The 25762-nt window shown below is 44.1% G+C and overlaps 1 protein-coding gene across 1 annotated transcript in view; it reads right to left on the bottom strand.

Moving 5' to 3' along the window:
* The window catches only part of jade2 (jade family PHD finger 2), a gene marked incomplete at both ends in the record, with an annotated part of 115767 nt that overhangs the window by 6968 nt on the left and 83037 nt on the right, over positions 1 to 25762 (bottom strand). The window contains one exon of the mRNA XM_083759373.1: positions 14609 to 14740. Within this exon, the coding sequence (XP_083615499.1) occupies positions 14609 to 14740 (132 nt within the window). The remainder of the gene's footprint in view (positions 1 to 14608; positions 14741 to 25762) is intronic.

Genomic DNA, 25762 nt, shown 5'->3' with positions numbered 1-25762 from the left:
TAGCTAACGTTAGCCCATATGCACACACTAGTACACATAGCCTAGTTACAGACAGTGTCGTTGTGACAGTATTATTTTTATGTTGGGCCTAGTACAGCAAGTTACAGACAGTGTCGTTGTTAAGCAGCGGCGGGTGGTGTAACAGCGAGCAAGTTACAGACAGTGTCGTTGTTAAGCAGCGGCGGGTGGTGTAACAGCGGGACACACAGACATTCAGCCCTTGCTGTCTAGCTGCGTCAGCCCTTGCTGTCTAGCTGCGCCCTCTGGTGGCGGGCGGGTGGTGTAACAGCGTGACACACAGACATTCAGCCCTTGCTGTCATACTAAGTGGCTCACTGCGTTCGCAATAAATGCCACAAAAGGAGGAGGCCGGGGAGGTGGAGGGACTTTGATCACTGACAACAGATGGATAAAAAGATGGATAAAAGATGGCGTAAAAGGACCGTCCAGATCAATCAGCATTGTATGTGTTAGCTCATTTTGGTGTTAGCATTATGTTATGCTTTAGCTATTGAAAAATAGCAGATCTACAAGCTCATACGAGCTTGTAGGTCTGCTGTTTTTGAAAAATCGAAGAGCGACTTGACATAGAAACATAGCTTTTTCAGAAAGCTGTCAGGATGTAGAAGACATTTTTTTTAATCTGATCTCAGGTCAGAATGGGTTAAACAGCATTGTATGTGTTAGCTTGATAGCGAATGAGATGGAGGCTGACTGCAGGACGACGTGGGAACAGCCTGGCTGCCGTCCCTGGCTGAACTCTAACCATGCTCAACGAGCGAGGGACGGTCTCTAACGATGCTCAACGAGCGAGGGACGGTCTCTAACGATGCTCAACGAGCGAGGGACGGTGCACAGAAAGCCAGAGAGAATGGTGGCGACGGAAGGACAGAGCGACCGGGAAGAGGGCAGGGTAGGACAGAGAAGCATGGAGGCAATAGAGACAGAATAACCCATTCTGACCTGAGATCAGATTCTAAAAATACCACGTCGTCAATGTCTCGGCCAGAACATTCTGTGTTGAGATCCTTTTCAATTCACTCGTCTCAAAGAAGCAATTCACCCACAAATGACACCAGCATTCATTCTTAGTCATTTTGTTGTAAAATGGGAACATGAGAACCTTGGTACGAGCATTCCGTCAAGCCCATGTTTATAGAACCGTGTAATTGCGGCTATAATGAAACAAAATGTGAAAATAGTGATGATTAAACAAAAATATGTAATAGAAAAAAGGCATCGTGCACATTATGTACAGTACATGTTGTTACGTGCTAATTCCTATACGATATTAAGGCTCATCATAGCTGAGTAACAGACTCCCATCAAGTTGATTATTGTTTCGGCGTTTCAAAGTCAGACTGATTGAGCCAGCTGTGTGTTGTCATGAAATCGACTATTAACCCATTAAAAACCAAGGGAGGCATCTGTGTAACCACCATTATTTTATACAAATATACAAGCTCATAGCATAATGGTGCGTCAATTTGTGCTGTGCTATGTGCTTGTAGATCTGCTATTTTTTGAATATATATTTTAAAGCAAACATTTTTAATTCAAACATTTGCTTCCGGGGGTTCCTGGAAGAAAATACTTTGAGATGGGGGTGTGTGACAGACACTGTAGAATACAGCTACTCAGCTAGGAATATATACTCACTGGGCCGCAGACAGACAATGAAATAAACCTTTTTCCTCTGACTATAAACGCCTATAGGGACCGGTAAGATCTTTCTCCGCAGTGTTCTTAAATGGCCGCTTCACCCCTTTTGCAACCAGATCCTATTTTAATTAATGATGTTCAGGACAAAAGAAAAACTTTCCTGTGGTTTTTTTATGGTGTTTTTTTTTTTTTTTCTTTTTAGTCACGGTGTTCAAGAAAATGTGGTCTCACTTCCTATACCTGGACTACAAAGTCACACCTCCATGCAGCCTCCCCCCCCTCTCCATAAGGAGGGGAAGTGCACCAAAGCATTATGTTGTAGGAATTCAGCAATCCAGTCAAACCCTATAGTCAGGCACACATACTTGCCATAGGGTGCACATTTCTAAATTTGTGCTACTGTTTATCTACTACAAATACTATTAACATTGAGTGACTGCAGGTTTCTTCCAGCGGTGAAATGTCCCTTTAAACTCCGTCGTACGACAAAAGCAAGGAACTAGGCGCAGAAGTATAGGGTCAGTGATGACAGACCAGGTCTGAGATAAGGGCTGAGCCATGCCAGCACGTCGTCCATGAGAAGTTAGCTACGCTATATATTATTCTGTACCAAGATGAGTGAATTGATTGGCCAATATAGTCACTTGAGTGGCAGTGGCATGGCCTACCGCACTTCCGCTTGACTTCCGCCAACTGCAGCGGCATCTATATTTAAAAAAGATATCTAGCATACACCCCCCCCCCCCACCGCCCTGCACACACTCACACACGGACGCACGCACGCACACACACACACACACACACACACACACACACACACGCACTTTGTGTCTCTACCTGGATCACCTTATGATAAAACAAGACAAAAAGACAAGACATTATAAAAAGATACCATAAATTCCCATAGGGACCAAGAGGTTTAACTGAGGTTTAAAAGTGCAGGATCAAATGCTGTTTTCTTGTTGTCTTTGTGAATAAATAAAGCTTTGGGTATGTTTGATGATGAACAGATGAACCAATTATCTTCCCGCAGGTAGGCCGATGTTCTCTCCAGTCTATACATCTGCTTTTTTAGCTTCATGCTGAGAAAGGCGACAGTCAGGTGTATGGAGGGACAAACACTGAGAGGTGAAAGGCGACAGTCAGGTGTATGGAGGGACAAACACTGAGAGAAAGGTGACAGTCAGGTGTATGGAGGGACAAACACTGAGAGGTGAAAGGTGACAGTCAGGCGTATGGAGGGACAAACACTGAGAGGTGAAAGGCGACAGTCAGGTGTATGGAGGGACAAACACTGAGAGAAAGGTGACAGTCAGGTGTATGGAGGGACAAACACTGAGAGGTGAAAGGTGACAGTCAGGCGTATGGAGGGACAAACACTGAGAGGTGAAAGGCGACAGTCAGGTGTATGGAGGGACAAACACTGAGAGAAAGGTGACAGTCAGGTGTATGGAGGGACAAACACTGAGAGGTGAAAGGCGACAGTCAGGCATATGGAGGGACAAACACTGAGAGGTGAAAGGCGACAGTCAGGCGTATGGAGGGACAAACACTGAGAGGTGAAAGGCGACAGTCAGGCGTATGGAGGGACAAACACTGAGAGGTGAAAGGCGACAGTCAGGCGTATGGAGGGACAAACACTGAGAGGTGAAAGGCGACAGTCAGGCGTATGGAGGGACAAACACTGAGAGGTGAAAGGCGACAGTCAGGCGTATGGAGGGACAAACACTGAGAGGTGAAAGGCGACAGTCAGGCGTATGGAGGGACAAACACTGAGAGGTGAAAGGCGACAGTCAGGCGTATGCAGGGACAAACACTGAGAGGTGAAACGTGACAGTCAGGCGTATGGAGGGACAAACACTGAGAGGTGAAATGTGACAGTCAGGCGTATGCAGGGACAAACACTGAGAGGTGAAACGTGACAGTCAGGCGTATGGAGGGACAAACACTGAGAGAAAGGTGACCGTCAGGCGTATGGAGGGACAAACACTGAGAGAAAGGTGACTGTCAGGCGTATGCAGGGACAAACACTGAGAGACCAACACCATGTTGCTTTCACTTCATCAGCAGTGAACATTATAAACCTGGTTTACAGCAGTAATCTCGTTCCCTGTCTCAGTCCCAACAATGCATTCTCCACACTGTGGCCTGTGTGTGGTGACTGTGTGTGTGTGTGTGTGTGTGTGTGTGTGTGTGTGCGCGTGTTGCAGACGGGGCTCACTGTGTTGTGTATATAATTAGGAGATTTTCATGGCTCCTTTTCTGTCACTATGGGCTGCCAAAATGCTGCCGAAGCACTGTGTGCCGTCTACTGCAGCAATGTCGGGTTTTTTTTGTCACTTTGTTGTACACGCACACGCACACGCACACACACGCACGCACACGCACACGCACAGAGAAGCGGGGATGTTTTTTGACAGACAGAGAGGGGAAGCGAGGGAGAAGGTGTGCATAGGAATGAGTACAGTACAGTACAGTACAGAATACTGTCGGCATGCGAGGAGCAGAGAGAATCATAATGCAACTTTTGTTATCATCCCCGGGGCTGATGCGTTATCATCTTATCAGCCCCATCAGCTTTTTTTTTATCACCGCAATTCCACCCCTGCAAATAATAATGGTATACCTGTACATGCGATAAAAAAATGTATTCATCTATTATCCCCTAATAATACGCAACCTTTATTTATTTATTATTTATCTGTTGACGGGAGAGATAGGACAGTGATGGCAATGAGCTTGGCTGCATTGATTGGCCAGCTACTGCATCTTGAGTTATCCCATTTTGCGTGGGAACCCCTTTTGGTGTTAGCATTTTGTTATTCTTTAGCTATTGAAAAATAGCAGATCTACAAGCTCATAGCACGCCACCGAGTGGCGCGCTACGAGCTTGTAGGTCTGCTATTTCTGAAAAATCAGAAAACTGTCAGGATGTAGAAGACATTTTTAGAATCTGATCTCAGGTCAAAATGAGTTATACGGTATAGCTAGTCTCGGGGTGACTATTCCACAACCTCCGACTGTTTACATACAGTAGAGTCTGGAAATACACGTCACGAAAGCCGAGCAAGGAAGCTGTCACTGTTCCGTTCCAGAAAATCTGAATTATCTTTACGTTTGAGTTCTGAATTTACATTTTGTTTTTGATAAGCAGCAATAGGCTTAAATTATTTTTTAGGGCAAATGTGCGTGACTGTAAAGAGGAAACGGAAGGCGGGAAGGAGGCGTCGTCCGCTTTTTTCAGTTCTTCTGTCCGTGGACCGTGCTCCTCGCCAGACTATAGTGCAGCTGACTAATCCAGTGGTTCCCAATCTTGTTTCATGTCAAGGACCCCCAAATTGACACTAATTAGCCCGCGGACCCCCATTTGAAAATATATAACCCCCATAAGAGAAGATTTTTACGGCTCTAGCAGTGATTCTCAACCCGTTTAATTTCAAGAACCCCCAGTTTGAGATGAATTAGGCTACGGTCCCCCCATTTAATGGCATTTCTATCTCTGGGACCCCAATTTATTATTGTAAAATCAATGTCCATTTACCTCTGAGAGTGTACAAATGGAACCAAAGAATGATCAAGTTTAATTTACAAAATAACCCACAAAAAGTTAGAATATGTAGATATGTAGATATGTCCAACAATGACAATATTCTATCTCCAAATTGTCCTGAGCTGCTCATTGATGAGGACAGACGCAGAGCAGACACTTGGGAAGGACAGGACAGTGGGACACATTATGAAGGACAGGACAGTGGGACACATTATGAAGGACAGGACAGTGGGACACATTATGAAGGACAGGACAGTGGGACACATTATGAAGGACAGGACAGTGGGACACATTATGAAGGACAGGACAGTGGGACACATTATGAAGGACAGGACAGTGGGACACATTATGAAGGACAGGACAGTGGGACACAGTATGAAGGACAGGACAGTGGGACACATTATGAAGGACAGGACAGTGGGACACATTATGAAGGACAGGACAGTGGGACACAGTATGAAGGACAGGACAGTGGGACACATTATGAAGGACAGGACAGTGGGACACATTATGAAGGACAGGACAGTGGGACACATTATGAAGGACAGGACAGTGGGACACAGTATGAAGGACAGGACAGTGGGACACATTATGAAGGACAGGACAGTGGGACACATTATGCAGCGCAGCACACAAGTTTGCCTGCCTCCTTGGTATTTGCAGACATTTCTAGTTCCACTTCTCGCCTTTTGCCTCCATCCTTCTACCACCTACACCCCCCCCCCCCCCCCCCCCTCACACACACACACACACACACACACCTCATCGCCAGCAGTCCCTAGACTCAGCAGCCTGGAAGACGCCAGGAGGTGCTGTGAGTGTGACACACACACACGTGCGCACGCAAGCACACACACATGTAGATAAACACACACACACACACACACACACACACACACACACACACACACACACACACACACACACACACACACACACACACACACACACACACACACACACACAGAGAGAGAGAGAGAGAGCCAACAATACGTTTCCATGATGCAGCACATCTCTCTACAGGAGATGGGCCAGGCGTTGAGAGGAGGGAGAGAGGTGAGCAAACGGGTGTGTCGAGGAGGGGGGAGAGGGGGGGGGGGGGGGGGGGGGGGAGAGAGCAGAGGAGGGAGGAGGGTGTGTGTGTGTGTGTGTGTGTGTGTGTGTGTGTGTGTGTGTGTGTGATGGGGGGGACCTGTAACACGGGGACAATCTGTACCACAGTGCTGGTGGTGACACAGTGCCAAACGGTGACGAGCTGCAGCCGTGTCCCAGTTCTCTTCACAACCCGTCTATGTCGGGTGGAAAAACCTCATATGTTCAAAACGCTGGCCTAGCGGTCCAGGCGCATGCCACATATAGGCTTTGGCCTGACAGCGTGTCGCGTGTTCGAGACCCGTTCATGACGACCTTTGCTGCATGTCTCTCCCCCTCTCCCTCTTTCCTGTCCATCTCACTTGATACAATAAAGTATCAATAAAGGCAGAAAAGCCGTGACCGTTCAATACGGTATTACTTTTCAGGATTCTAATTCGAAAATATCAAACGTTGCAGATCAACAAGCTAAAAAAAAAGACGCGTTGCTGCGTCTCGAGCCTGTGGATTTTAGACATTTGATGCTTTTGTGTGACACTGTATTATTAATCAAGTAAGTAGGGCTTCATTTATCTTGCGCCGCCGCCAACCCATAACCCCTTATCGATAAACGTATTTATTTGCCATTTTTAAAAACTATTTAAAATAGTTCAACTAGCCGATCTACATCGACACATTGTGAGCTTATAGATCAGCTCTTTGAACTACTTTGAACCATTTTGGGCGGGAGCCCTTATTGGTGTTCTAAGCATTATAATACTTTATTGAAAAATAGCAGATCTACAAGCTTGTAGGTTTGCTATTTTTGATTTTTTTTGAAAATGTGCCTCAAATCTTTGAATATATATTATTACAGAGTGAGCCTCCCCCTGGCCAGCCGGGGCGCCTGATGGAGGGGAAAGGAACTGGTTGGAATAACGTGTTCCTTCCACGCGCTACGTCCAACCAGGGAAACCCCCCCCTGTCAGGTGTAAAGGAGCAACTTGGACACAAAGAATATTACAACATTTTAACTCAAATCTGCGCTTCTGGGGAGGTCCCTGGAACAACATATTTTCAGATGGGGGGGGGGGCGGCATATTACATATAATTTTTGGGATCCTTGACATGAAATATTGAGCACCACTGATACAGAAACATAAGGGTTTTCAGAAAACTGTCGGGATTTTGATTTTTTAAAATTTCGACTTCTTAAATGGGTTAAAAATAGCAAAACATGGCAAATAAGTTTAGGTATTAACTTGTAATTAGGTACAGCCTATATTAATTATAGCCTAATAATAAGGTTCAGCAAGATATAGCCAAAAGAGTTAGAATGTGGAGATAAGAGGTTTTGCCTGACGGCAATGAAATATACACAAACGGAACGGAAGCAGTGCGTCACCTGCACTGTAATATATCATTTAGCTATCCCTCTCTTTTCTCTGGGTCCCGAATCTACACTGTAAAATCAGTATTCTCTGTGTACTCTGTGTTATTGTAACAAAAAGGAACCAAATGGACCCTTACGGAAGGGGTCCATTTGCACATTCTCATCCATTTGGATCCTTGGTGGTCCCCGGACCCGTCGACATTGAGAAAAAGTAGCCTAGCCTATAACTTCAATCAGAACAACATACTTCCCTTTCCACAAAACAAACTTCCCAACTAAACCTTTATAAATTCACTTTTACTAAAGCCACTTTCAGCTTTGTGTGGTGGCTGTGGCTGCTACCGTATGTCAATCCTGACTGATCCCTGCTTCTTCTATGTGTAGGCTGAATTACAGTATGTCAGGCTATGGCTACTTGGTCACTGCTATGTCATGCTAATGCTAGGCTATGGTAAGCTCCGGTACAGAATAGCAAACCCTGGTAGGCCTAATGGTATTTAGTGAGGCTATATTATGCTACGACAGTTATAACACGGTTTGTGGTGGTAAATTGAAGTTCAAATGGATGCCGCCGGTCCACTCAAGGTGACAAAAAAGCCTGAGAAATGTGCGCGACAGGATTGCTAAAACGCTAGCTCGTGATCATGCTAAGAATACACGCATGTTAGCCAGCGCTGCTGTGAGAGACAACGCTGGGAAAGGAATGTGATGGCAGTGGAACAGGGCCAAAATGGCCTGTGTGTGTGCGTGTGCGTGTGTGTGTGTGTGTGTGTTTGTGTGTGTGTGTGTGTGCGTGCGCGCGCGAGCGTGTGCGTGCGCATGTGTGTGTCCTGTTGCTAGGCCTAAAGCCCACACTACAGTGTGACGATTTTCCCAGGTGCCAGCCGTCTCCCTAGCAACTCCATGACAGAGCAAGAGAGAGTGAAAGAGAGACAGAATGGAGAAACGAAAGCAAGGGCTGAGAGTGAATTAAACACCTCAGAGAATGAGGTGAATACACTTGACCACACGGACTGTGACAACAATGCACCACATCTATAACCAGAGAGGCACAGAAATGAGGCACTGAATGCAGTCCTGGTCCATTGCTACTCTACAGTTTATTATTGTACTATTGTAACTTTAGGAGCCCAGCTAATCACTGCACTGTTTTAACAACTACTGGCCATTAACAGCCAATTTCACCAGGGTGTCAAAGAACCTTGGAGTTCCACTTGACCAACAAATTAACTTTGAACTGCATGTTGGTGTTCCTAACTAGTTTCTTTCAATTAAGAAACATTGCTAAAATCTGGTCCTCACTGACACCTCCAGACCTGGAAATACTCTCCATGCTTTTATTTCCTCCTGTTTGGACTGTGTTAATTCCTTGCTTACTACGCTGAGTACTAGTATACATCGCCTCCAGCTGGTGCAGAATGCGGATGCTAGACTTTTAATGAATACATACAGAAGGTCATACTGTATATCAGACCTGTGCTTGCTTCATTATATTGGCTACCAATTGACTGTAGAAATGTCCACGCACTGGCCCCAAATTACTTAACCGAACTATTGCGCCCCAAGGTCAATGTGAGATTATACTTAAGAGTCTTCAGACAAAGGCCTTAATTGTCACTGTCCCTATAACGAGGCTAAAAACCAAAGGTTTTGAAGTGGTAGCCACCACTCTCTGGAATGGCGATGCCTTTAAAAAGCTATAATATTCGACAATATTTGGTTTTTATTTCTATGTATTGTTTTGGCTGTATTGTTTTGTTTCCTTTTCTTTTTTTTTTAACTCTATTTCAATGTTATGTTCTTGTTTTATTTCTGATCTTGTGTGATCAAATCATCCAGACCTTTCAGGTAATCTGGGAAAGGTCTGCTTTCTGTCCCCAAAAAGAAAAAGAAAAAAAACGTGCGGAAGCAGTATTTAGTTTTTATGCATAACATATCTGGAACAAACTCAAGAGAAGAATGCAGGCCTGCTGCACTCTTTATTTATTTAAAATCACATCCTAATGTATGGTCCGCTAGTATTTCCCACTATACGTCACAACACAGTTTTGTCACGACGAGTTGTGAGCTTGTAGATCGGCTATTGTCACCGAACGTTGGTCCTATAGAATTGAGATGCTAGGGTTTATGTGGTTAATCAGACCAGTGTGTGTCCAGTGGAAACCTCGTATGAATCTGATCTCAGGTCAGAATGGGTTAAGTGGTCCAGGGGACTCGGATGAGTCAGGTTTTTAGTAATGATGTGTCCTGTCCGGTCTAATCCCACGATTGACTCGTGAGTGGAAATCGTCTAAGAAAAGATTTACAGGCCTGCTCAGGGATTAGGAATAATGGTTTTAAGGCACTTTTAAGGGTCTGAGTAAGAGGGGGCACGTAGGGACACGAGTTTGGGTTTGGTAGGAAATGGCATATGATTCAGTGTTACTATAGGCTAGGTGCACACCACGAAAGATCTGATTAGTGTATGGCCATTGGCCACAAGGGTTTTTCATCATTTTAACCCAGGAATCCTAATTTTGGGTAAATAAAGAAATTAAACTCTCTTCATATGCCAGGGGTTTGATTGATTGATTGAATAATGTGTTAACACGATTGTTACAGTAGCCTACAGGTACTGTAATACAGTCAAAGGTTATGCTAAATGGTAAATGGTGCCTTTATCCAAGGCGCTTTACAGAGATTGTGCATTACATTCACCCATTCACACACCGATGCCGGAGGAAACCCATGCAAGGCAATCGGGAGCAATTCGGGGGTTCAGCGTCTTGCTCAAGGACACTTTCGACACTAACTCTGGGGGAGCTCGGGTTTGAACTGGGAACCTTGCGGTTGCCATCCGGTCACCCTACCCCTGAGCCACTGCCGCCCCATGTATGCTAAAAGGATAACACAAAAATGCTCTGGGGGCTTGTTTCCATTGTGGTCAATTGTACTCAATTAATTAGTATAATACTTAATACTTACGCTTACAATACATATCGGTAGAATATGGAAGATGCATGCTTTTGTTCTTGCCTAAATGTAAGTCGCTCTGGATTAAGAGCGTCTGCTAAATGCCTAAATTGTAAATTGTAAATTGTATGCAACTCTGGATGTGCCCAAGCATCAAATAACTCCCACACCCCTACTTAAGTCACAGCAGAAAAACAGGGCCAGTCGAGTTCACACATACCCACACACATACACATAAACATTAAAACTTGTTTTTTTACTTTGTATACAGTGAGAGAGGAAGAGGCTACATGGGCTATACGCACGCGAACGCACGTGAAAGAACACAAGAGAAGGTATAATTCGGGAAAATGAAAGATATAACAAGCATACGAACTACCTGTACGAGGGGAGGAGAGAGAGAGAGAGAGAGAGAGACAGAGAGAGAGAGAGAGAGAGAGAGAGAGATTATGATCAGGACAGGCAGGCAGTCGGCCAGAGATGGAGCGGCGCTCTCCTCCACCGCCTACGTCCCTGTGTTTCTCTGTTATCACCGCCGTGTGTATTGATCGCATTCACATCGACAGGAAAACATTGCTGACCCCGCGCCGCTCGCTGGGCAAATAAGGAAAACAAGAGACAGCTCGATCTCCCTGTCTGCCGATACGTATTGTTTGTTGTGTGTGTGTGTGTGTGTGTGTGTGTGTGTGTGTGTGTGTGTGTGTGTGTGTGTGAGTGTATGCGCGCACGGATCATGTGACCAAACTCTATATGAAGGCTAAATGCCCAGATATCCTCATTATGCTTTTACTACAATATGTAGCTTGCCCTAAAAGATAATGGGAATGCAGCGCAAACATACTAGCACCAACACGTGGTGTTGTGTTATCTGTGTGTTATGTGTTAAAATAACTCTGGAATGGATGGGTGGATTTCTATGAAACTTGGAGAAAAGTATATATATATATAGTAAGTAAATATATAGGCTTATAGCATTGATGAACTTGTTTTCCTAAAAATGCTGTGAGCTGATGAGAAACAGGGCTTTAGGGCTCCATTTTCGTCACCGCTAAACCCCTTATCCCTAAACTTCTTTGCCTTTTTTTTTTTACTATTTTGAAAAACAGTTTTGAATGGTTCAACTAGCCAATCTACATTGAGCTTGTAGACTGGCCATTTTAACTATTCAAAAATGTTTTGCAAAATAGTAAAAAAAAAAGGCAAAGAGGTTTTGGGATAAGGGGTTTAGCGGTGGCGAAAATGGAGCCCTTAATCTGCTATCCGCTATAGATAAGGAGTACAGGTCGCAGGTCACAGGTCGCAGGTCACACAGCTGGCAGCAGTAGAGCTTGTGTTTAATGGCTGTTCAGGGGAGATGGATGTTTCAGCTCAGCAGACCAGATCAAATGTATTATTTTCTTTAGCCAATTATGAGGTGAGAGTCCAGGAAGAGCAAGTCAGTCAGTTCTATCCGTGTGCAAAGCACACGGATAGAACTACAGTCTACATCACACTCTGTAGGATGTAGAACTACAGTCTACATCACACTCTGTAGGATGTAGAACTACAGTCTACAATACACTCTGTAGGATGTAGAACTACAGTCTACAATACACTTTGTAGGATGTAGAACTACAGTCTACATCACACTCTGTAGGATGTAGAACTACAGTCTACATCACACTTTGTAGGATGTAGAACTTCAGTCTACATCACACTCTGTGGGATGTAGAACTACAGTCTACAATACACTTTGTAGGATGTAGAACTACAGTCTACATCACACTCTGTAGGATGTAGAACTACAGTCTACATCACACTCTGTAGGATGTAGAACTACAGTCTACAATACACTTTGTAGGATGTAGAACTACAGTCTACAATACACTTTGTAGGATGTAGAACTACAGTCTACAATACACTTTGTAGGATGTAGAACTACAGTCTACATCACACTCTGTAGGATGTAGAACTACAGTCTACATCACACTTTGTAGGATGTAGAACTACAGTCTACATCACACTCTGTAGGATGTAGAACTACAGTCTACAATACACTTTGTAGGATGTAGAACTACAGTCTACATCACACTCTGTAGGATGTAGAACTACAGTCTACATCACACTCTGTAGGATGTAGAACTACAGTCTACAATACACTTTGTAGGATGTAGAACTACAGTCTACATCACACTCTGTAGGATGTAGAACTACAGTCTACAATACACTTTGTAGGATGTAGAACTACAGTCTACATCACACTCTGTAGGATGTAGAACTACAGTCTACATCACACTCTGTAGGATGTAGAACTACAGTCTACATCACACTTTGTAGGATGTAGAACTACAGTCTACATCACACTCTGTAGGATGTAGAACTACAGTCTACATCACACTTTGTAGGATGTAGAACTACAGTCTACATCACACTCTGTAGGATGTAGAACTACAGTCTACATCACACTTTGTAGGATGTAGAACTACAGTCTACATCACACTCTGTAGGATGTAGAACTACAGTCTACATCACACTTTGTAGGATGTAGAACTACAGTCTACATCACACTCTGTAGGATGTAGAACTACAGTCTACAATACACTTTGTAGGATGTAGAACTACAGTCTACATCACACTCTGTAGGATGTAGAACTACAGTCTACATCACACTTTGTAGGATGTAGAACTACAGTCTACATCACACTTTGTAGGATGTAGAACTACAGTCTACATCACACTTTGTAGGATGTAGAACTACAGTCTACATCACACTCTGTAGGATGTAGAACTACAGTCTACATCACACTTTGTAGGATGTAGAACTACAGTCTACATCACACCTTGTAGGATGTAGAACTACAGTCTACATCACACCTTGTAGGATGTAGAACTACAGTCTACAATACACTCTGTAGGATGTAGAACTACAGTCTACATCACACTATGTAGGATGTAGAACTACAGTCTACATCACACTCTGTAGGATGTAGAACTACAGTCTACATCACACCTTGTAGGATGTAGAACTACAGTCTACATCACACCTTGTAGGATGTAGAACTACAGTCTACATCACACCTTGTAGGATGTAGAACTACAGTCTACAATACACTTTGTAGGATGTAGAACTACAGTCTACAATACACTTTGTAGGATGTAGAACTACAGTCTACATCACACTTTGGAGGATGTGTAGCCTATGTGTATGTCGTGTGACTGACTGACGGTTATACTGAATACATCTTTCTATTGTCATTTAATATCGCACTGTATCTAAGTCAAGGTTCTGATGATCTTTTGAGAGTTTCAATTCTGCTCGACTTCAGTCCACGTCGAGAGTTATTATACTATTCCATCTATTCATTAACAGTCCTCCCTCCCACACCTCAGTTCTATCTTTCTCAGCCTCCCTCCCTCCCTTACATCTCTCTCTCTCTCTCTCTCTCTCTCTCTCCCCCCCCCCCCCCCCCGCCTCCCGCCCTTGCCCCTCGACTGTCCTATATATCTTCCTCAGTGTGTGTGTGTGTGCGTGCGTGTCCCTCCCTCTTAGAGGAGAGGTGATCTGTCACATGGAGCCTTGTCCTGTCATGTCAGTGGTGTGAGAGCTGCAGTCAACTCCTATTAGAAACCTTACAGCTGCTGCTGACACTTTGTCTGCACCAATCAATTTACCTGCTAGGAAACAAGGGACAGGGGGTGACATAAGCAGGAGGGGGGGGTGTGTGTGTGTGTGTGTATGTGTGTTCATTATTAAAGAGCTGGAGAGACACGGAGACTGCTGTTATTGAACACATTATAGCAACACAATGCTTTAACCTTTTAACAAAACATTTGTTGGTTTAACCCCAAAATATAACTTACCACGCACAAACAGACAGACAGACGCACGCACGCACACACACGCACGCACACGTGCACACACACACACACACACACACACACACACACACACACACACACACACACACACACACACACACACACACACACACACACATTACCTAGCTGTTTCAGTAGAGAGACATTCTGTGACTTCCATCTCTCTCTCTTCTTGTCAGGACTGCTCTTTCTTCTCTCCTTTCCTCTCTCCTTCACTCCATTCTGCTTCCCCTTCTCTGCCTTCTGGCTTTTCTCTGCAGAAAACACACAGAAGAATGTTGTTGTTAGGGACATTCACTGTGTGTGTGTGTGTCGTGTGTGTGTGTGTGAGAGAGAGACCCCACTTTGGGAACCACTGAAATAGATCATCAAATTATTGGCTCAGGAATGCGCCAAAAAAAATCCATGAATTCAAGGTTTCATGAGGTGTGTATTTGTAATCTTTAAGTGTGAAGATTGTGACTGTAGACATCATTTACGGGACAAACAGCATCTGAAGCCATGGACACAGTAGATCAGTGGTTCTCAACCTGTGGGCCGCGGACCACTGATGGGGCCACGAGGGTGATGCGAGTGGGCCCCCAAAATCACTGTTGAACACCATGATTATAAGGATAACATAACATTTTATTGAAAATTGCAATTCTGAAAAACAAAACAAATTTTTAATTGATAAATAGGCACTTAATGTTGGGTTCAATGGTCCAAATAAACAACTGAACATGCTCTGTTTGGGGCTGTGTGGGGGGGGCGGCGAACACTATGAATGAACTGAGCCGCAAAACACAATCCACTGAGAACGATTCCAAGAGTTCCAAAAAGGTCATGCAGAAAGGGTGGAGAACCGCTGTTTAAAGGACATGAAGTCAAAACATGCTCTCAGTTCAAACTCTTTTGTTTTCTCTTGTTTCCGCTCGCTCTCTCCCACAAACTATGTTGTAGAGATATTACCTTTCACCAAAAGCACGCACGCACACACAGGGGTTTTCAGGTGTGTGTGTGTGTGTGTCTGTGTGCATGCTGACACACATGTTGGGTGACACATAACAGAGTCCTGTGGAGGAGCTCCTGCTGAGAGCTTTCCCATCACGCTTATAGGAACCTCATATTCACCACCTCCTGCTGGGAGTCTGGCAGCTAACACACGCACGCACGCACGCACGCACGCACGCACACACACACGCACGCACGCACGCACGCACGCACGCATGCACGCACGCACGCAAACAAACAGACGCACGCACATATATATACACAGATGCATGTGCACAAACATCTACTCAATGCACGAGTGCACCCAAAGTAACTTAAAATGCATACATTGTCACAAATTGTCCACATCTACACAAATGCGAGCAAGTGGTAAATGTTAAAAGTATATGCATAATATTAACACACACGCATGCAAATGCCAATTTACATAAAACATGCTCAAACACACATCATTGAAATTCAGATCCACACGTCGACACACACACACACAAAACAGGGAGCAGTACAGTACTGCACCCCACAAAACATGCACGCGCACACGCGCACGCACGCACACGCAGACACACACACAGACACACACACACACGGTTACACTCCAGTGACTCTCTCCCACACGGTGATAATCTCCCTTATTGTTGGGATGTCTTGTTGCAACACGCTCCTGCAGCTTAAACAAACACGCTGAGTACTGACTGCATGGACCAATGACTCTGCTGCTGCTGCTGGTGTGTGTGTGTGTGTGTGTGTGTGTGTGTGTGTGAGGACTATTTGTCTGGTAGTTGTTTTGTGGTTAAAAATAATACACGTTTTCAGATTTAGGTATTAGGGTCAGAGTTCTCCCTATTACATGCTTTGTTGGGGATGTGGACATGTACAGCCAGGACTGTAGTTCTGTTGGGGATGTGGACATGTACAGCCAGGACTGTAGTTCTGTTGGGGATGTGGACATGTACAGCCAGGACTGTAGTTCTGTTGGGGATGTGGACATGTACAGCCAGGAGTGTGTTGGGGATGTGGACATGTACAGCCAGGAGTGTGTTGGGGATGTGGACATGTACAGCCAGGAGTGTGTTGGGGATGTGGACATGTACAGCCAGGAGTGTGTTGGGGATGTGGACATGTACAGCCAGGAGTGTGTTGGGGATGTGGACATGTACAGCCAGGAGTGTGTTGGGGATGTGGACATGTACAGCCAGGACTGTGTTGGGGATGTGGACATGTACAGCCAGGAGTGTGTTGGGGATGTGGACATGTACAGCCAGGACTGTGTTGGGGATGTGGACATGTACAGCCAGGACTGTGTTGGGGATGTGCAGCCAGGAGTGTGTTGGGGATGTGCAGCCAGGAGTGTGTACAGTTCTGTGGTTCCCAAATGGTCCCACGAAGCCTCAACCCAATGGCACCAAATTAACCACATTTCAAAAACAGGCTTGCGAATGTATTCGTCGTACAACAAAGTACCGCTGAGCCGTTGTTGAGGTGCTGACTCGGTGGCTGAGTGACGTTGCTGCAGTGAACAATAACTAGACTAGAGTGTGTGTGCGCGCGGGGGGTGGGGGTGGGGGCTGTCATAGGCAGCAATAGGCTGTCCTCGTGCTCGGTTTAGCATGGAGGAGCAGGACATGCATGGATGGAAGTGAGAAAAGACCAGGCAGATTTCACAGCAGGTACTGTCAAACCGGCACCACCCATGCACAGAGAGAGAGAGAGAGAGAGAGAGAGAGAGAGAGAGAGAGAGAGAGAGAGAGAGAGAGAGAGAGAGAGAGAGAGAGAAAAGAAAGAAAGAAAGAAAGAAAGAAAGAAAGAAAGGTATACGACTCCAAATTTGGGCAAGGTTTCAGCCTGATACAAGCCCCATTGATTTCCATTAAAAGAATATAAGTTCAAACGAGAAAGAGTGTGTGTGCGCACAACACATGTGAATGGTCCACAACAAACCACTGAATGGTTTGTGAGATTATCTCCAGACAAACACACAGACGGACCTACAGAGCCATGCCATAACAAACAAAAACAAAAACTAATTTCTTCCAAGATATTATAATTCAAATGCTAGTAATAAATGAATATTGCATAATAATAGTAAACATAATAATAGTCTGGGCCCTCTGGGGGTTAATTCATTCTTCAAATTAGGTGGAATTGACCCTATAGTGAAAGTGAGAAGACAATGGAGAAACCAATCACATTTGGAAGCGGTGCATTAATTTCCATTAACGGAGATAATTTATTTTTGTGTTGCAGTAGTTATGTGTGTAGCCACGGTTGTGTTGCAGTAGTTATGTGTGTGTGTGTAGCCACGGTTGTGTTGCAGTAGTTATGTGTGTGTGTGTGTGTGTGTAGCCACGGTTGTGTTGCAGTAGTTATGTGTGTGTGTGTGTGTAGCCACGGTTGTGTTGCAGTAGTTATGTGTGTGTGTGTGTGTAGCCACGGTTGTGTTGCAGTAGTTATGTGTGTGTGTGTGTGTGTGTGTGTGTGTAGCCACGGTTGTGTTGCAGTAGTTATGTGTGTGTGTGTGTGTGTGTGTGTGTGTAGCCACGGTTGTGTTGCAGTAGTTATGTGTGTGTAGCCACGGTTGTGTTGCAGTAGTTGTGTGTGTGTGTGTGTGTAGCCACGGTTGTGTTGCAGTAGTTATGTGTGGGTGTGTGTGTGTGTGTGTGTAGCCACGGTTGTGTTGCAGTAGTTATGTGTGTGTGTGTGTGTGTAGCCACGGTTGTGTTGCAGTAGTTCTGTGTGTGTGTGTGTGTGTGTGTGTGTGTAGTCACGGTTGTGTTGCAGTAGTTATGTGTGTGTGTGTGTGTAGCCACGGTTGTGTTGCAGTAGTTATGTGTGTGTGTGTGTGTAGCCACGGTTGTGTTGCAGTAGTTATGTGTGTGTAGCCACGGTTATAGCTGAATGAAGTGATAAGAAATGCAGGGAGGTAATTTACCGCCTCAGTGGGTGAAGGTGGATAGTTTAAAAGCCCTAAATACTTCATCACACTATGAATAACAAAAACAGCTGATGATCTATCCATCTACAAGCTCACAACTTAGCTGCCGAGTTCCCCTCGTGGGATCAATAAAGGTCTTAGCGCACAGCTTGTAGCTTACATCCTGATGTGATGGGTTGCGTGCTGTTGTAGATCTCTTATTTGAGATATTTCCAACACTATTTGGAAATGTGACTTTGTTTTCCAAAGGCCCTCACTACCAACGAAATGTGTTTCGTAGGAGCCTGCAGAACCATTGCGGCTCAAGAATCCACCACTCCCGAATGAAGTGTCTGGTGCTGAGAGTCCTTCGCTGCACCTGGTGAGAGCAGGAGTGGACCTGGTGAGACGTAGGCGGGGCCCGGACAGGAGTCAACCCACAGAGCCTAGTCCCTCCACATGCCAGAATTGTGCCTCCCAGTCCCGGCAGAGTACTTCCAGAGTGGTTCCATTGTGTGGCCCTGGTCTTTCCCTAGTGGGTCTGATCGAGGGACGTAAGTCGGGACTTGATCACCCCGGCTGGGTCACCCGAGTGAGGGGTATGATGTTCGCGAGACCCGAAACCCTGATGACCTTGGGGTACGTCACTGAGGATACGTCCCGGGTGCATCCAATCCATGCGATGTATTTTCGTTCTGTTTTGATGTGTTATAGTTTTTTTAGTTCTTACACTAGATGGCGCTCTTAGCTGACCTAGGGTCGAGTCCCAGTGAAGCCAAGAACATGGAAATCACGTGGTCGCTAAAACTCGCCTTCCATCCACTTCCATGGTAGAGACTTTTCTAGAACGTCTCCATCTCCCTTCTTGTATCGTTGCACTGTAGCGTCGGAATGTCTCCATCTCTCGTCTTGTATCGTGCCACTGAAACGACGACTCCATCTCTCGTCTTGTATCGTTTCACTGTAACAACGACCGCCATTGTATTAATGGGCTCTAAAGTTGAACCCATTCTTTTTTCTTGGCGATCGAGCAGCGAATGGATATCTCATTCATTACCAACGGTCAGGGATGCGATCGTAGTGAAGATGAATATTCTGTGACTACTTATTGTATGAACATTTATTTTATATATTTGTTTCCTCTTTACTTTTGCCTATAATGCCATGGCCAAACTAGGGAGGCCAGGTTTGAAAGCAGTTAGCCTAGAGCGGAGAGTTTTCCATTATCTGAGGCCCAAAGGTCTGCATATAGTGGAGTTCATAAGATTTGATTTTTCAGTGTATCGGTCTATTGTCAGAGGGCTTGTAAGTGAGTATACAGTCAGGTACGAGTGGAAGTCAATATAATGTCATGGCCATTGCTGAGAAGTCGTAATGGGGTCCATTGAACGAACAGAAAGACATTCCACCAGGTATACAGACTTCCCTTTGGCTAATCTAATCTTCACATGCTCCCAGAGAGTGTTCAGCCTTTTTCTACCACCGTCCACGTCCCTGCTCATTTGATCGTTTCCCATGAATTCTTTACGACGGGAAAGTGGTCCTGAAATTCACATGGTTTTCCAGGGTCAGCCCCCCCCCCCCCACCCCGCACAATAACCTGCATGAATCCAGCTATCGACAGCGAAAAAAACAAACTCCTTTGTCATTGTTCAATCGGTTCGCTTTCCTACTTTCCTATTTCTTGTCTCTCTTGCTACCTTTTATTCTTACTATCTTATTCCCTCTATCTTTGGACCAGCGACATTCTCTACACCCAGCCCCCCCCCCCCCCCCCCCACCCCCCCCCCCCCCGCTCTCTCTCTCAGCCCACCCCTCGTTTGGAAGGTGCAACAGCGCCGGGGGAATTTGTCTTTTTGAAGTCAGTGATTAATTTCCCCTCTTTCTGTGTGCACTGAACTGCTGTGCATCTGTCTCTGTGTGTGTGTGTGTGTGTGTGTGTGTGTGTGTGTGTGTGTGTGTGTGTGTGTGCGTGTGTGCGTGTGTGTGTGTGTGTGTGCGTGCGTGCGTGTATGTGCGTGCACCGATACACAGTGTTCCATTTCTTACCTGGGCTCGTTAGTGCAATGTGAGAAAGACCCCCCCTCCCAATCTCCCCTCTACCTTCCTCTTCCTCTCTCTCCTCTTCCTCACTCGCTAGTTTAGCCCAACCTGCATGCTATTCTCTCTCATTCTCACATTAATGCACGACTGCATGCACACACACACACGCACGCACGCACGCACGCACACACGTGCACAGATCAGATCAGAGAGGCCAGCACTAACCACTGTCAGCTTGTCACAGTTCAGTTGGAGCCGGAATGTAAATGCAGGGTACTCCCTGCATAGCAATACTGTGTGTGTGTGTGTGTGTGTCTGTGTGTGTGTGTGTGTGTCTGTGTGTGTGTGTGTGTGTGTGTGTTTCTGAAGAAAAAAAGAGTAGTAGCCTATCTGCTTAATGACACTGTAACTCTCAGCCCTGTGTGTGTATATATATATATATATATATATATATATATATATATATATATATGTATATGCGTGTATGCGTGTATGTTTGTCTATTCCTGTGCATTTTAACACCACCACCACCTGCATAATGATGCTGTAATTCTCAGCCCTGAATGATGCGTGTGTGTGTGCGTACTAGGTGTGCATGCGCATGCACTCGCGTGCGTACTGTGCGTGTACTGTTCGTAATACAAATGAGCTCTCCCTGCGTGTTAATACAATAACTCTGCGCATGTGTCCGTCTGTGTGCATATTAAAGACAAACAATGCAGAGCCTCTGCTCATAGCTGGGGAGAGAGGAGGAACAGAACCGTTGCTGTGCTGCGAGGACACGACTCACATGGACAAACACACAATAGTCCTCCATTCGTCCGAATGCCTGCAACCTTATTAAGCCGCTGAGCAGGTGAGAGAATGGAATATTACATCAAACGGGATTAGAGCTGCATCGCTGTGGGACTTCAAAGAGTGTTATTGTAATATTTAAAGCAACATTAAACTTTGGTAGAGCTTTGCGGGTTGTGTGGTTGTATAGTAACCTATATGAATAATAATGTAGTTGTGTAGCAGTGGTGGAAAAAGTACTCAATTGTTTTTACTTAAGTAAAAGTACCAATACTGCAATTTAGAACTACTTCGTCACAAGTAGAAGTACGGAATTGAAAATGTACTTGAGTAAAAGTACTAAAGTATCGGCATCAAAATGTACTTAAAGTACTAAAAGTAAAAGTAGTCATTTGTGCGGAATGTGCCATTTCACAAGTTCAAAATGTGTACAAAATCTATTGAAAATAGCACATCTACAAGCTCACAATGCGTCGCGTTGCGAAGTTTCAAATAATTGTAGTGGAGTGAAAGTACAAATTGTGGCTCCGAGATGTAGTGGAGTAGAAGTAAAAGTACTGGAAATTGGAAATACTCAAGTAAAGTACAAATACCTCAAAATTGTACTTAAGTACAGTACTTAAGTAAAAATACTTAGTTACTTTCGACCACTGTTGTGTTGTTGTAGTAACCATATGAATAATAATGTAGTTCCTTGCTAATATTATTAAACCTATGTTTCTATGTCAGTTGTTCCAGCCCCCCCCCCCCCCCCCAGATAGCAGATCTACAAGGCTCGTTTAAATGGGTATTAACCACTTAATACCCATTTAAACGTTGGCTTTAAAGATAAAGAAATAGCAGATGTACAAGCGGTTGTACATCTGCTATTTTCTTTGTAATCTTTGAAAAAATATCGAAGATGTTTAACACAAGTTTATTGGCAATTAATGAACTTCGAAATATTGCCAGATATCTTCAATTGAAATTGATCATCCAACATGCAGAGTCTCCTAATTGAGCACAGAACTCAAAGTCACTTTTAGCACACAAATTAAAGTGAACAAAGGAGATTATGGCAATGCCAAAAACGTTTGTTTTAATGAGTTTACTTGCTTTTGGACAGATATATATATCATATGCCATCAGGCAGATATCAAGATATCTGCCGGACGTTGATGTTATCTTGATAATGTACCTTTCATATCCTTCATTTATACATATCTATCCATCATGTTGAGGCATTAGATAAGCTACCCTGTCTAAATGGGATTGTTATCAACACATTACAAATGATGTTGACTGTAAATCTGTCACCGTTAAAAAAAGTAGAATCAGATAAAAGTCTTGCAGGAAGCAACATATTTGTGGTTTATGGACCCTATCACTACCTTGTATAGCAAATTTATAGAACAATGCGCCAAGCCATGTATAATTCATCTCTCTGACAGAGCAGGGGATGTCAATGTGCTCTATATGCACAGTTGCACACACTATTGTTACTGATCTACAAGCTCATAGCGCGCCACCGAGTGGTGCGCTACGAGCTTGTAGGTCTGCTATTTTTGAAAAATCGAAGAACGACTGACATAGAAACATGGATTTTTCAGAAAACAGTCAGGATGTAGAAGACATATTTAGAATCTGATCTCAGGTCAGAATGGGTTAAATAATAACCGAAAATTGTCTCTCAATGCGTCACAGGGCGACGCATTGAGAGCTTGTAGATGGACTATTTTTGAGGCGCAACATACTTCCGGAAAAGACATGCTGGACTTCTATAGAGTCAAAATGACTGAACTCAGTCGTGTCCGACTGAGAACTTGAATGCAGTGTATGGCGGAAAAAGCCCAGGCAGCCGGTGACAGACTGCACTGTGTTTCACCATGTGGGTTCTTTGTGTGCATGCAGATCCATAGGGGATGAATCCTCGCCTGTCTGACCCTCGCTCGCTTTACATGACGGCGAGCGGTTCCACAATGCATGACGAGACAAGCCCGGACATGACAGACAGCTGGATATAAACATGACAGACGGACGGTGGAACATGACAGAGAGACGGGCCTTAAGGCCCGACAGAGAGGAAGACAGACAGTGGACAGAGGCTATAGTGGTACAGAGACAGAGCTTCGCTGACGGGAGGGAACCTTGTTTCGTGTTCCAATGGATCCAATGTAGTTATATAGTCAGAAGCTCTTGTTAATACTTTTTCAGACTTAACCTACAGTATGTAAAGCAACATTGGGTACTTAGAAAAGCACTGCTGTATATAATGTGAGCTATTATTACTTGCGCAAGCAGAGCGCGCAAGTAATGTTTTCCGCCCGGTCTCTTCCGCCGTGTCAGCTGTCCCGCCATTCGATGTTTATGCAAAAAAAACATCAAATCTGTGCCTGTTTAGCTGGGACCAAATTACCACAAATGACCATATTTCTTACGTCATCATTTAGAGCTAGTCATACGTATACTATATACATAATCAGTAAAAAATAAAATAGCAAATTGTGCCTGATCTGCTGGGACCAGAGTACGTGGTGTGTATATGTATGACTAGCTCTTAATAGATGACGTAAGAAACATGGTCATTTGTGGTCGTTTGGTCCCAGCAAACCAGGCACAGATTTGCTGTTTTCTTGCATAAACATCAAATGGCGGGACAGCTGTCACAGTTTTTGGCGCAAAGTAACCACAGTATACCGCTAATCAACTTACAACTACACACTTTATACAGTATAGAGTATAGAGTGTATACGTATATAGTATATGCCTATATACTATATATATACTATATATATTTCTTACGTCATCATTTAGAGCTAGTCATAGACTATACTATATACATAATCAGTAAAAATAAAATAGCAAATTGTGCCTGATCTGCTGGGACCAGAGTACGTGGTGTGTATATGTATGACTAGCTCTTAATGATGACGTAAGAAATATGGTCATTTGTGGTTATTTGGTCCCAGCAAACCAGGCACAGATTTGCTGTTTTCTTGCATAAACATCAAATGGCGGGACAGCTGTCACGGTTTTTGGCGCAAAGTAACCACAGTATACCGCTAATCAACTTACAACTACACACTTTACACAGTATAGAGTATAGAGTATATATGTATACGTATATAGTATATGCCTATATACTATATATATACTAATATATTTCTTACGTCATCATTTAGAGCTAGTCATACGTATACTATATACATAATCAGTCAAAATAAAATAGCAAATTGTGCCTGATCTGCTGGGACCAGAGTACGTGGTGTGTATATGTATGACTAGCTCTTAATGATGACGTAAGAAATATGGTCATTTGTGGTCGTTTGGTCCCAGCAAACCAGGCACAGATTTGCTGTTTTCTTGCATAAACATCAAATGGCGGGACAGCTGTCACAGTTTTTTGGCGCAAAGTAACCACAGTATACCGCTAATCAACTTACAACTACACACTCTATATAGTATATATGTATACGTATATAGTATATGCCTATATACTATATATATACTATATATATTTCTTACGTCATCATTTACAGCTAGTCATACGTATACTATATACATAATCAGTAAAAATAAAATAGCAAATTGTGCCTGATCTGCTGGGACCAGAGCGTGGTGTGTGTATATGTATGACTAGCTCTTAATGATGACGTAAGAAATATGGTCATTTGTGGTCGTTTGGTCCCAGCAAACCAGGCACAGATTTTGCTGTTTTCTTGCATAAACATCAAATGGCGGGACAGCTGTCACGGTTTTTGGCGCAAAGTAACCACAGTATACCGCTAATCAACTTACAACTACACACTCTATATAGTATATATGTATACGTATATAGTATATGCCTATATACTATATATAGTATATGCCTATATAGTATATGCCTGCTTTGCTGGGACCAAACGACCACAAATGACCATATCTCTTACGTCATCATTTAGAGCTAGTCATACGTATACTATATACATAATCAGTCAAAATAAAATAGCAAGTTGTGCCTGATCTGCTGGGACCAGAGTACGTGGTGTGTATATGTATGACTAGCTCTTCACCCAAACTTATATAGATAGAAACTTGAATCATACTTAATAATACTAGGTGTTTATATGCATAAAGTACAGTAGGTAGGTAGCAAATAGTTACATCTAAAAATTATACATTTCAAATGTTCCTTCACAGAGATACTGAGATTTGACAGTTTACAGCGGTCGAAAGGACTTGCGCGCTCTGCTTGCGCACTAGTTGGCCATTTATGGCCTACTAGTGTGCAACAAGCAAGTATGCACTCGACAGAGTGCAGTTCTAGTTGTTATTATAATTATAAATAATATTATTATTAGGGGTCAAGCCTGAAGGGGCAGACCCCTTATTGTTTTTCCATCCTTCCATCCATCTTCAACCGCTTATCCGTAATCGGGTCGCGGGGGGCACCATCGCCCACCAGAGCAACATTCCCTCTCCAGAGCAACATTAGTGACTTCCTCCTGGGGGGATCCCGAGGCGTTCCAAGGCCAGTGAGTCGATGTGATTCCCTCGAAACTTACGTTTCGAAATG

The sequence above is a fragment of the Protomyctophum parallelum genome, assembly GCF_964188405.1.
Source record: "Protomyctophum parallelum genome assembly, chromosome: 1".
Classification (NCBI taxonomy): Eukaryota; Metazoa; Chordata; class Actinopteri; order Myctophiformes; family Myctophidae; genus Protomyctophum; species Protomyctophum parallelum.
This window is presented reverse-complemented; position numbering and strand designations above follow the sequence as displayed.